The sequence below is a fragment of the Scyliorhinus canicula genome, chromosome 20 (genome assembly GCF_902713615.1).
Source record: "Scyliorhinus canicula chromosome 20, sScyCan1.1, whole genome shotgun sequence".
Classification (NCBI taxonomy): domain Eukaryota; kingdom Metazoa; phylum Chordata; class Chondrichthyes; order Carcharhiniformes; family Scyliorhinidae; genus Scyliorhinus; species Scyliorhinus canicula.
Genome location: NC_052165.1, coordinates 64347694 through 64361573, shown reverse-complemented (window position 1 = coordinate 64361573; position 13880 = coordinate 64347694). Strand labels below are relative to the sequence as shown.

At 43.6% G+C, this 13880-nt stretch overlaps 1 protein-coding gene across 1 annotated transcript; it reads left to right on the top strand.

The window, feature by feature from the left end:
* Positions 1–2880: 2880 nt before the first annotated feature.
* On the top strand, positions 2881–12373 carry LOC119955167 (leiomodin-2-like). Its single transcript, XM_038781125.1, has 3 exons — positions 2881–3531; positions 9443–10849; positions 11782–12373. The coding sequence occupies exons 1-3, from the start codon at positions 3256–3258 to the stop codon at positions 11806–11808; spliced, it is 1710 nt and encodes a 569-aa protein (XP_038637053.1). The 5' UTR covers positions 2881–3255; the 3' UTR covers positions 11809–12373.
* The last annotated feature ends 1507 nt before the right edge of the window (positions 12374–13880 follow it).

Below are 13880 nucleotides of genomic sequence, written 5' to 3'. Positions count from 1 at the left end.
TTTCTTGTGGTCTTGGGCCAAGCAGTTGCCACACAGGCTGTGATGGAGCCAGATAGGATGCTTTCTCTGGTGCATCTGTAAATGTTGGTAAGAGTTAATGTGGACATGCCAAATTTCCTTAGTTTCCTGTGGAAGTATAGGCGCTGTTGTGCTTTCTTGGTGGTAGTATCGATGTGGGTGGACCAGGACAGATTTTTGGAGATGTGTACCCCTAGGAATTTGAAACTGCTAACCATCTCCACTTTGGCCCTGGTGATGCTGACGGGTGTGTACAGTACTTTGCTTTCTGAAGTCTTTCTCCCATTTGTAAGATCTTCAGTCTTCCAAAAATGTAACTAACTTTGTTCTTTTTAACATTTTTTGTGCCTCTTTTCCTTAAAGGATGGATAACTGAGATATTAAGTTGCAATGTTAAATCACTTCTAAGTTTCAACTGAAATTGAAGTTTTAACAGTTATAGTACAATTAAGATTCTGTAAAGCTTGAAAAATCAATTGATTCCACCCAGAGCGAGAGTAGCTGAATTGCTTTTGTTGGTGATTCTTTGCCCGATTGGTGATTCTTTGCCCGGATGTCCATGTCTATGATAGAAGCTCTGCCCTTTTCAATGGTACAGAGCCTAGTTGCAATGATATTATGCAACAATCATCATTAATTTAACCCTTGCTGCCTCAATCTGTCTTCAAAAACAGCAAATGCATTGTTTAGAAAATGATTTGTCTTTGGCATAGGAGTACTTTGTGTGTGTTAGGGGGTTGCGCACTCCAACCAGGATCTGAAATGGTTTGTGAAAGGGAAAACAAAATTGCATATTCTTTATGTCGAGCATTTTGTTTCAAAATCTGCAAGGACAACAGAAGTGGAACAGTAAGACTGGTTTATTTATATAGCCTCACTATTTTTTGGTTTTATTTCTTGCCACTTATTACCTGCTTCTGTAAGAAACTCCCTTGTAAATAAATCTGATTGGATAGGTTACTGTTACAAACATTGACTAATGTGATGAAATATTGTGCACTGTCTGGTAACATTTTTACGATAACATGTATATAGTGTGTATACATCACCTTGAAAGGTACGACAATTCACCATGCCCAGCTGTAGGTTTACTCTGGGCTGTCTCTGTTAAGCATCTATTTTAACTTCCTAAAGATTCTAAATTGCTACAAATTTACATCTCCCAGCAAACAGTATCCTTCAGATTTAAGAGCTCATTGTTAACTGCTCACAATTGTGCAGTCTATCTTTGCCATTTGGAAATGCAAGAATTAGAATAATGTTTGACCTCCAGTACCGTTATTGATGAATTATGGTCTACCCCTCGAAGGTCAATGCTTCCAGTGCTTCAAATTCTGGGTTAGCGAAGTGCTATTAGTCATCTCCAGTCCTCAATGTGAAGCATCGAAGGAGCGACTGCTCTGGAAGACTGCATCCTCCACAACAACGTAAAATAGCGAACACGCCTGTTTCCTGTGTTAGGAATACAGCCTTTTAAAAAATGTTTCATGAACCGCCTTTTCCAAACCAGTATCTTACTATTTAAATGGCGAATTATAACCCTAACACGCACGCACACTGGATCATTTGGGCTCCCTTCAGGTGTGATATAACGTTTAAAAAGAAATTTATGCTTTCAATTAGTTTAATCGATAAAATGCGAGATCTTCGATAGAAAATAGGTGTCGGATAGAAATGCCGCACTTAACAGGCGTCGACTAATAAAGTGCTTATAGCGATTCCAAAGCGGTTTCTTATTTCAGACGAAGTTGTTCTCTTTCCAATTTCTGCAGTTGCCACGTTGCTTCAAAGCTCACTCGTTGTTTTAAAGCTGGCGGGTGAAGCTGTGTTCTATTTTTTTTTTTGCTGCCTCTGCGCCTTGTATCAGATGAGATGATGAAAAGCGCTTCCTCCCACCCAGACACAACACGCAGTCCCATCCAGCTCCAAATCCAGCCACTATAATACATTGCATTGCTGCCGGCATCTTACCAAAATTGTCGGGTATCTGCCAGAATTGGAATTGCTGTTTCCTTCCCAGTTTGACATTCTTTGTATCTTACCGCGTGGTATTTTCCCAACTCTTGATGAATTGTGCATTGATGCCGAGACACACTCTTATCCGCTCAGCCGCGCACCACTGCAACAGGCAATAAGGACGAGAACAGTGCGGCTCACAGCAAATAACACACAATGCGGATCCCTACCTACCCCATTGGGCTCCTCGAGCATTTTCAACACAGATCGAGGGGATATGGGGAATAAGAGTGGAGTTAGGGTGTAGGTTTAGCCACGATCAGGACAGGCTGGAGGGCCTTCCATGTTCCTATTTTAAAACCTCCCAAGATGTGGCAGCGGCAGGTACAGATACTTAAAAGAAAGAAAGGCTGGCGATATAATGTATAAATAGCGAGTGTGTGATACAACATCTATAAACGGGACAGGTTTGATGTACAACAGACCTATAAATAGTGCGGATTGCGATGTACAACATGTACAAATAGTGGGAGTTGTAATGCTATGACGGTGCCAACTTCCTATTGTCTGCGTTGACACAGCTCACTTAAAAAATAAAATCACGGCTGTTCATTATTCCCTTTTGTCTCACCCCCATCCAGTCTTTCTTTTTAGCATTGAATTTTAAAATAAGTTTCTCACTTTTCACTCTGAATTTCTCACAATGACGGTCTCATTATGTTCCTCTGTTTTCCTGGCGCTGACTATAAATTCACTGAATCCGGCCCAAAAAAAATCAACTTTAATTGAAACCGATCGCTTATTTATTTATTTTTTTACTGTGGAAATGAGCCATTGATGAACTGAGGCCGTGTGTTTGGGGTCTGTCCGGGGCTGGGGACAAGGAGTCTTGTGGGCTTGAGGTGAAAGGTCGGTGTGGAAGCGGCGAGCCACTGGTATTTTGGTCAAGAGGAGTGGGCAATGCGGAGAATGTTGTTCTGCCATTGACACCGAGATAGGGGGAGGGCGATGTGCCTGGAAACGATGCCTGCCCTTCTTTCTTTCTCTCTCTCTTTGAAGTGTTTTGAGGTGACGTGTGTTGCTCAAAAGGGAACATGCCTTCACACATTGTTGGAGCAGCGAGCACATGATGATCTCAGGCCGCTTTAAAAGTTACCTTGCGAGGAGCCGGAGAGCCATCCCGCTGCTTCGTGCAAACCCGAACGCAGCCGAAGTTGATCGGCGGGAGAGGGAGACAGTTTTTTTTGTGCCACCTCCGTAAAGTTCGATTTTCTCTTCGAAATGTCGCAGTTCGGTTACAGGAACGAGCTGCAGAAGTACGACGACATCGACGAGGATGAAATCCTCGCTACCCTGACTCCCGATGAGCTGAGGGAGCTGGAGAAAGACTTGGAAGACATGGAGCCCGATGAGTTCGTTCCCATTGGGCTGAGGCAGAAGGACCAGACGGATAAAAGCCCCCAAGGGACTTTCAGCAGGGAGGCTTTGATGGCGTACTGGGAACACGAAACACAGAAACTCTTGGACAGCGAGAGGCTTTCGGCCGAGATAAACCAGGTGAGCCCCGAGTCCCAGGCCGAAAGGACAGCATCAAGTCGGCCTCAAATCTACAATCCCACCGGGCCAAAGGTGGCCCATGGTGCCTTTGGAGAGAGCTGTCAGATCTGTCACAGTTTCCTGCTCCCTTCCCATTCTCCTGTCGATGTTTCCTTTTCAAGTATCTATCCAAGTCCCTCTTGATTATAAAAGCAAAATAAGAAGTCTGACAACACCAGGTTAAAGTCCAACAGGATTGTTTCAAACACTAGCTTTCGGAGCACAGCTTCTTCCTCAGGTGAATGAAGAGGTGGGTTCCAGAAACACACATGTTGGGTGAATTCACCTGAGGAAGGAGCTGTGCTCCGAAAGCTAATGATTTGAAACAAACATGTTGGATGTTAACCGGGTGTTGTAAGACTTCTTATCGTGCCCACCTCAGTCCAATGCTGGCATCTCCACATCATTAAAGATGCTGGAAATCTGAAATAAACTTTGGGCTGGATTCTCCAGACCCCTCAGCCACAATGTTTCCCGCAGCGGTAGGTGGCACACCATTCGCTGGCAGCAGGATTTTCTGTTCTTGCCGCTGTCAATAGGATTTCCCATCCATGAATGGGAGGAGGTCGGAGTACTTCCGGCTTTACCGCGGGACCAGGCAGGGTTGCCCCCTGTCCCCCTTGTTCTTTGCATTGGCAATCGAGCCGCTGGTGATGGCGTTGAGGGATTCAGAGAGGTGGAGAGGTTTAATGCGAGGTGGGGAGGAACATAGGGTGTCGTTGTATACCGATGACCTGTTACTGTATGTGGCAGACCCGGTGGGAGGGATGCCGGGGGTGATGGAGCTGCTAGCTGAGTTTGGAACCTTTTCAGGTTATAAACTAAATTTAGGCAAGTGAGGTGTTTGTGGTGCACCCTGGAGACCAGGAGGAAGGAATTGGTAGGCTCCCGCTTAGGCGGGCAGGGGAGAGTTTTAGGTACCTGGGGGTGCAGGTGGCCAGGGACTGGGGGACTCTTCACAAACATAATTTCACCAGACTTATAGATCAGATGGAGGAGGAGTTCAAGAGGTGGGACATGTTGCCATTGTCGTTGGCGGGGAGGGTGCAGTCCGTCAAAATGACGGTGCTTCTGAGGTTCTTGTTCCTCTTTCAGTGCCTGCCCATCTTTATCCCCAGGGCCTTCTTTAGGAGAGTGACTAGCAGTATCTTGAGCTTTGTGTGGGCACATGGGACTCCGAGAGTGAAGAGGGTTTTCCTGGAGCAAGGGAGGGATAGAGACGGGCTGGCGCTGCCCAACCTTTTGGGGTACTATTGGGCGGCCAATGTGTCAATGGTGCGTAAATGGGTGATGGAGGGGGGAGGGGCAGCGTGGAAAAGAATGGAGATGGCGTCATGTAGAGGTATGAGCCTGGGTGCCATGGTAACGGCGCCGCTGCCGAACTCCCCTAAGAGGTTTACCACGAGCCCGGTGGTGGCGGCGACCCTAAGAATCTGGGGACAGTGGAGACGGCATAGGGGGTAAACAGGGGGCTCGATGGAGGCTCTACTGGGTGGCAATCATCGGTTCATCCCGGGGAACAAGGATGGGGGATTTAGGGGGTGGCAAAGGGTGGGCATCAGTAAATTGAGGGACTTGTTTATTGGCGGGAGGTTTGCGGGCCTGGGGGAACTGGAAGATAAATTTGGGCTTCCCCAAGGGAACATGTTCAGATACTTGCAGGTAAAGGCATTTGCTAGGCGACAGGTAGAGGGATTCCCTTTGCTGCTCTCGCGGGGGACGATGGACAGAGTGCTTTCGGGGGTGTGGGTTGGAGAGGGGAAGGTGTCTGACATCTATAAGGTAATGCAGGAGGTGGAGGAGTCGTCAGTGGAGGAGCTGAAGGCTAAATAGGAGGGGGAACTTGGGGAGCAGATAGATGACTGGACTTGGGCGGATGCCTTGGAGAGAGTCAACTCTTCCTCTTCATGTGCGAGGCTTAGCCTCATCCAATTTAAGGTGCTGCACCGGGCCCACATGTCCGGGACTAGGATGAGTAGGTTCTTTGGGGGTGAGGACAGGTGCAGCAGGTGTTCGGGGAGTCCAGCGAATCATGCCCATATGTTCTGGGCATGTCCAGCACTGGAAGAATTCTGGAAGGGGATGGCGGGGACGGTTCGAGGGTGGTTGGATCCAGGGTCAAACCAGGGTGGGGACTCGTGATTTTTGGAGTTGCGGTGGAGCCGGGAGTGCAGGAGGCGAAAGAGGCTGGTGTTCTGGCCTTTGCGTCCCTAGCAGCCCGGCGGAGGATCTTGCTACAGTGGAAGGATGCGAGGCCCCCAAGTGTGGAGACCTGGATCAGTGACATAGCGGGATTTATAAAGTTGGAAAGGGTTAAATTTGCCCTGAGAGGGTCAGTACAAGGGTTCTATAAACGGTGGCAGCCTTTTCTGGACTTCCTGGCTCAAAGATAGGTATCTTGGTCAATAGCAGCAGCAACCCGGGGGGGGGGGGGGGGGGGGGTGTTCCTAACTATAGTTTCTATATTTTTTTTTGCTACGGTTATGTAACTTAACACTGGGTTAACTTAAGTTGTTGTTAATATGTTGGGTTGTTCATTGAGGAGGGGCGAAGGTTTATGATTGTTGTTATTACTGTTATCGTTGGTATTTTAGTATGGTTTGATGTTGTTGTGTAAATTCAAAATTTTTCAATAAAAATTATTTTAAAAGAAATAAAAAATAGGATTTCCCATTGAAGACACCCAACGCCGCCGGGAAACACGCTGGTGGGGGTGTGCTGCTGGCGGGAACAGAGATTACTGCCACCAACAAACAGCCGGAGAATTCCAGCCAAAACGGAAAATGCTGGAAAACCCCAGCAGGTCTGGCAACATTTGTGAAGAGAGAAATTAGTTAGTGTTTCCAGTCGGTATGACTCATCTTCAAAGCTGGGTGAGAAGGATGTGAGTTCAAGCCCAACTTGGAGCACAAAATCAAGACTTATACCCCAGTGCAGTGCTGAGGGAGTGCAACACTGTCAGGGACGCTCTATGTTCTAAAAGATGTGAAATCCTTTATGTACTTTATTGTATTTTAAAGCCACTGCTTAAATGCTGTTGAGCACTGAAGAAGTCATATATTGGGCACGGTGCCACAGTGGTTAGCACTGCTGCCTCACAGCTCCAGGGACTCTGGTTTGATTCTGACTTCGGGTACTGTCCGTGTGAAGTTTGCACTTTCTCCCTGTGTGGGTTTCTCCGGGTGCTCCGATTTCCTCCCACAGTCCAAAGGTGTGCAGGTTAGGTGGATTGGCCAATTGCTAAATTGCCAATTAGGGTGGAGTTGCAGCAATATGGTGGGGGTTGGGCCTAGGTGGAAAGTTCTTTCAAAAGGGTCACTGTGGATTCGATGGGCCGAATGGCCTCCTTCTGTACTGTAGGGATACTATGTATTCTAGAAACATTGGGTGGGTTTCTCCGTTGTCCAACGCCAAAATCGTATTCGGCGATCTGGGGGAAAATCCCCATTTGCGACCGAATTAGGCCAGTGCTGTTTTTCAGATGCTCCTCCCCCTCCAAATCAGCATCAGCGCATCGCTTTTAAGCCCTCCCCTGATGGGCCGAGTTCCCGGTCAAGTGTAGTCTGAGTTTTCATAAATCCGACGTGGTGGCGGCTGCGGACTGTGTCCAGTGTCGTCACAGTCGGGTGGGAGTCATGCTGCTGGCAGGGGGCACTTTGGCGAGGGCTGGTGGGGAGTTTGCAGGCGATGGTGAGGGGGTGTCCGGGGGACACCATATTGTACTTTGCGACTGCTGCAAATCATCACCGTGCGCATGCGTGGCCACGGATACGGCAATTCTCCGGCCGTTTATGGCCGGAACGCCGGGAGTTTTATGTGGCGCGGCTGCTAGCCCCCACTGGGCGGAGTATCAGTGTAGGGGTGGCGCTGACTTCTTCATTGTAAAACTATCGACATAGCCTCAAAACTGGAGAATCCAGCCCATTAACTCTGTTTCTCCATTGATGTTGCCAGACTTGCTGAGTGTATCTAGCATTCTCTGTTTTTATCCTTCTTGGTCGTATCTGCTACAAATTACAGATCATTAATATCACCATGTGGAAATGTTCTGCTCATCTCCCTTATGTTCCTTCCCCAATTATCTTAAATGTACCCTTTTGTTACTGATCCTACTACTCCCATTAAAAACTCAATTTTAAATCACTTCTCACCCACAGTTCACCATTCATTTATCTTATTTGAAAAGCACTGTGGATATTTTATACATTAGAAAGAGTACTGTACAAATACACATGCTTTGCAAGGGAGTGCTCTGTCAATTCTCGCAGTGCGGAAGAACCCATAAAATAAATCTCTGCCTTAATTTCTAAAAGCCAGTGTTAACTACCTAGAATAATCTAGTACGTCATTGCAGGGAGAATATTCTGTTAACAGACAATAGCAGACTAACTTGTTTCTAACTTATGCAGAAACATTGTGAAATCAGAGAAACCAGGGGACAGGGCTTTGAATTTGATCATGTGTTTTATGGTTGAGGGCCAGGTATTTGCATGCACTGTGCACTTCAATATGCGTTACTGTTTAATGTGAAAATATGAACCTGTACAATAATCACTATTGTCAAGCCTCAGTGTGTAATGATGAGATTTCTTACATGAAGGCACAAAAATATGTGAATAATAATTGGTTACATTTTTCAATTTGATACATGACGTTTTAGGCATCATTTTTAGTGTTACTGATTATTACTCCATATACACTTACCACCTTTTTGAAAAACACTTTTGATAGAGAAGTCTAATTGGAAAAGCTACTTACGCACTCTTATGTAAAGCCTAGATATAGATGATAACAAGCTTCACTGCTGTTCTATTTATATGTAGAATGACGAGCCATAAATTTAATGCAAACTTATGATAACAGAAAAGATCAGTTGGATAAGCTGTATATTTTGCATGCCAGGATCCCTATCTGCCTTCCAAACCTCCTAAGTAACAAAAATATTGACAAGGAATTTGGCTGATTTTAGAGGGGTGGAGGGGTGGGAGATGTGGTAGAATTGTTAATTTCTCTCAGAACCCAAAGTCAATCAGAATAATTCCAGGAGCTCACAATGACTGTAAGACACGTGCAGCAATACCCAGTAACCTTCTACACATTGTGGCTTCTCTTAGGATCTCATCCCACTTTTTGAATGTTTATTTCCACATGCTGCACAACTGGTTCTATAGTTGCAACTCAGAAAGCTATGTTGGAATTCACAAATAACTAATGTTAAGGCATCCATCTGATCTATTCCTACCTAAAACTGAAATCAAATCTAAACAATTGTCCTTGTCAATTTTTGCTACCATATTGTCCTCCCCCAATTTTAGTCTCCGATGAGCTGTTCAAGATATGGTCAAGGAGTTTGAAGAGCGCATCAGCCATTTCTCGGAGCACCCTTGGTTGAATGCTGTCAGGGTTGTCAGCCCAATCTGTTCTAAAATCCCTTAATCTCTCTTTTAAAAATCCCTCTGTTTTTGAATACTATCAGTTTTAATAGCAATCCTGCAGTATATTATTGGTAATTCTATCCATCTTCAGTAGTGATGACTGATAGATAGCAGGCATTTAATCCCTTATCATATCTTGAGTGTCATCCAAATCTGATCTGAAGAACCCTTTTAAACGCCCACAATATCCTACTGACCACAAATACCATTGGAAAAGTAATTTCTCTTATTACCACAGCTAAACACTACATTCTTCTCCAATAATTCATAATCCACAATTTCAAGAGTAGGGAAAGGTTAGAAATAATTAGAGAATTTAAAAATCCATACCAACGGGAGAAAACTGACATCAATTCTAAATTATAATCTAATGGAATGGCTGAAGCCATGTGTGTACTGTTTTACTTATGGTATTTATTTTTCAATGTTAATTTCAGTCAGAAATCATTGAAGCTGGGAAAGAAAATACTGAAGGTGACTATGAAACAGAAAGTGAAGAGAACCAATCAGAGAATGAAGTCGACATAGAAGAATGTATATCGGAAGAAACCGAAGATGAAGATGACCTAACAGAGGAGCAAGAAGAAGAGGAGGCAGAGCAGGAGAATGCACAGGAGGAAGATGACAGAACTTTAGGCAACAGATCAATTAGCAGCAATGGACAGAATGGATCACACTCATGTAATGGACATGCTGATGCCCAAACAAACCTAAACAATATCACGCAGCACAACAAAGAGAAACCAACAGAAACTGATCCAAATCTCAAAGCGACTGCCAGCTCACCAAATGGAAGCACAACTTTTATTGAAGACACTCTCGACAGCATTAGGAATAACGATTCTGAAAAATCAGAAATCAATCTGAACAATATTGAAAAGATAAGTATTGCAACATTCGCACTCATTGCAGAAGCTCTGAAATATAACACGGTTGTTAAAATTTTGAGCCTGGCCAACACTCATGCTGACGATCATGTGGCATGTGCACTAGCTGACATGTTACAAGTTAACAGAAGCATCACCAATCTTAACATCGACTCAAACTACATTACAGGCAAAGGGATCTTAGCCATCATAAGAGCCATACAATTCAATGGTATGTTAACAGAACTCAGATTCCACAATCAAAGACATATATGTGGAGGGCAAGTTGAAATGGAAATAGCTAAACTTCTTAAAGAAAACACAACGCTGATGAAATTAGGCTACCATTTTGAACTGCCAGGACCACGGATGGCGATGACAAGTATCCTGACCAGGAATCTGGATAAACTAAGGCAGAAACGCCAACAGGAACAAAAACAGCAGCAGGAAATGGACAAACTGCTTGGCATTGTGGAGCCAATGAACCGAAGGGCGTTTGCCTTGCAGAAGGATTCACCAAGATCCTCCCCACGTGCTTCTCCAAAGAGCTCACCTTGGTCGTCTCCTAAAGTGGTCAGAAAAATCAATTCTCTGCAATCTGCTGTTCCTCCTCCGCCACCCCCTCCACCACCCCCTCCACCTCTCGCAGAGAAACTTGTGCTTCCTGAGCCACCACCCCCTCCTCCACTACCAATACAGCCAACCCCCAGTAGAAACATAGCAGAGGCCATTAAGCTTCAGCAGATGGGCAAGATGAAATCACAGGATATCCACCAAAATGCAAAAGTCAAGAAAAACAAAAGCAGAAACAAGAAACTAAGCAAGGAGAATCATATTTTGAAGGAGCTCAGAAACACGTTAAGACCAATTTCAGACCAAAGATCAGAGAACGGGTCAAGACCAGCAACTCCTCAAAGGACATTCCACGATGAGCTTATGTCAGCTATCCGGTCAAGCAGCATAAAACAGCTAAGACCTGTAAGTTATAACAAGGAGGAAAATTTTAAATGTTAAGAGAAAATTTATCTCACAAATTTATGTAATTGAGTTTTTGTGCATGAGCAGTTGAAAGTGCTGCACTCTTCGGTAGCGATTGTAAATATACTATCTAACATCACTGTATGGGGATTTAAAAACTTTTTTTTCAGTCATGTTTAAGATTTGTTAATATCCCTATCATATCTAAATAGAAAATGTAAATTATAAAAAATACTATAATGCGTATTAAATAATGTTGATCAAGTTGAACGTATAACAACAAAAGGAGTTTACTTGGCTGTCTAAATATCATCTACCCAATGGCTCTACATTCATTTGTTCAATCAAATCATTGTCACTAAACTCCACAGCCAGTTAAAATTCTATTTTACACAAATAATTTAAATGCAACTTTGAGCATTTACGGCAGCTGAACAAGGACGTGTGGTGTTATTTGTGGCTTGAAGCAAGGCCACCAAGTTTCTGTTGCAAGGGCAATCCAGTTATTGCTAAATTGACAGGTAAATTACTTCAGTTCTGTGTTCAGTAACCACAATGTTAGTTTAGAAAAAAATGCCATTTGAAATGTATTTTTCCGAAATACTGTTATGTCCAACCAGAGGCATGTGATTAATTGAAAACTCAGTCGGGGGTTCAAAGTGCACTCTGCCATTTTAGTAATGAACATATCAATGCACTTATATGAAAATCTTTGCCCCTCACAGAAAATGTGCCTTAGCCCCAGCCTCAGAAAAATATTGCGCACTACACCAACGGGAACTTACTGTTTTCAGCATCAGCAATCCTAGATTATTTGCAAAGAAATATTGAAAACTAAATTAATTTTAACTGCACTATATGTTGCCTGAAGTAATATAAATGTAATCATCTGCGTTTTACTAAAAACAGTAATGATGCATATTATTTTTTAGGTTGAAGTTCCAGAATATCTTCGATGAAATATCTTCGATGAACATATCATTTGTTATTTTCATCAAGAAGGAATGATACAAATATATTCAACAATGGACCCTGTAGGAATGGTTGGTGTCGTCAACTCTGATCTTCTCAGAAACTCAGTAAAATATAACGTGCACTTTCAAATGTGCAAGAGCTGAGTATTCTAGCGTGTGAAGTGGACATTGAGTTCTTTCTTTAGCATTAGTCAATGGATGCAAAGCGTCTTAATGAACGAATAACTATCATTGAGTAAATGTATTTATATGTAAATATGTAAACAGAATAATTTTCTATTTAAGTAGACAATTTTCATAATACTGTTAAGTGCTAGATGAAGGAAAATGTTTTGGCAATTGCTTTAAAGAATTAAATGTATACGACATCAGTGACTTATAGATATTAATCTTTTAATACTGTTATATAAGCAGCAACACCTCTCTGTAGAAGAATCTTCTGATAAACATGGAATACATAATTTGAAAGTAATTTTCTTTTGTTAAATATTAGGCGGTAATAAACGTGTATCTGGGCAATAGCAATACCTAGTTTTGATGTGCCATTGAAGTATTGCAAGGTTTGTCCTTTTTTCACTCTATTAACGTTGGTTCAGAAAGTGGTTTGGTTCATAAGCCCTGCCAACCCTCAGATACTTCACCTAAAGGGCTTTCCTTCATGTGTGCACCGAAGCAGTGAAGGATACGGTTCATCCAACAATGGTGGGACTCAGAAGAGGACAAAGTTAAGCGCTGTCTTGGCCAAAACTAATTTTGTTAAACCAGGAAGAACTGTTGGAGAATCAGGTTAGCGCAGTTGGCTGGACAGCAGGTTTGTGACATGGAGTGATGCCAACAGCACAGGTTCAATCCCCGTACCATCTGAGGTTATCCATGAAATTCGCCTGAGGTGTGGTGACCCTCGGGTTAAATCACCACCAGTCAGTCCTCTGTCAAAGAACAGGAGAACAGCATATGGTCCTCGGGGACTACGGCAACATTCACTGTTCAAAAATGTTCCACTTCATTTGTTTGTGTCTCAAGCAATTTAATTTCATCTGGCAGTAACTAACCTCTGGCAGTGCAAAAGTTAAATGGGCTAGACCATCAGGAGTCAACACCATGCTTTCTCACATTGTCCATTTAGCCACTTACTTGGTCGGAGTCTGGGGACAGTCAGCTACCCTTTCTTCAAAAAGGAATGACCTGGAATCCACATTTTGGAGGGATGCGATAGCACTGTAAAAGTTGCAGAGAAGATTTACCAGGACGTTGCCTGGGCTGGAGAGTTTTAGTTATGAAGAGAGATTGGATAGACTGGGGTTGTTTTCCTTGGAGCAGAGAAGACTGAGGGGGGAGGGGGGGGGGGGGGGGGGATGGCGGGGGGCATGATTGAGATGTATAAAATTATGAGGGTTGTAGATAGAGTAGACAGGAAGAAACTTTTCCAGTTGGTGAAGGGATCAATGACCAGGCGGCATAGATTTAAGGTGAGGGGCAGGGGGTTAAGAGGAGATGTGAGGAGAAACGTTTTTCACCCAGAGGGTGGTGGGAGTCTGTAACTCAATGCCTAAAAGGGTGGTGGAGGCAGAGACCCTCATAGCATTTAAGAAACATTTGGATGTGCGCTTGGGATGCCAAAGCTTATGCCAAGTGATGTAGACCTCTCTGACTTTCTGTGGAACAATAACTGACTTTAGTCGTGTTTTACTACACGCATTTCAAATTTAAAAATAAAAGCTGTCATCTATATCGAATTATAATCTCAACTAGCTGCCTGACAGCAGTCAGTGTGGGTTATTAATAGTGTTTTGCCACTAACATTATCAGTAAACTTTAAAACCAACATATATGGTTCTTGCTGGCTACAGCAGCATTTCAGCATATCTTCTGGTTGTGAGTCAATATCTAGACAGTTGAAGTTCTATTTCAAGATGTGTGTACAATGCATTGGATAATAATTCTGTTGAATGCATGATTACTATATATCCCAATAGGGTTACAAGTGAGTGTTGCCTTCCTCTTCAAATAGCCAAGGCACAGAAGATCAGTTAATAGTATCATTATTCCTGCCTCGG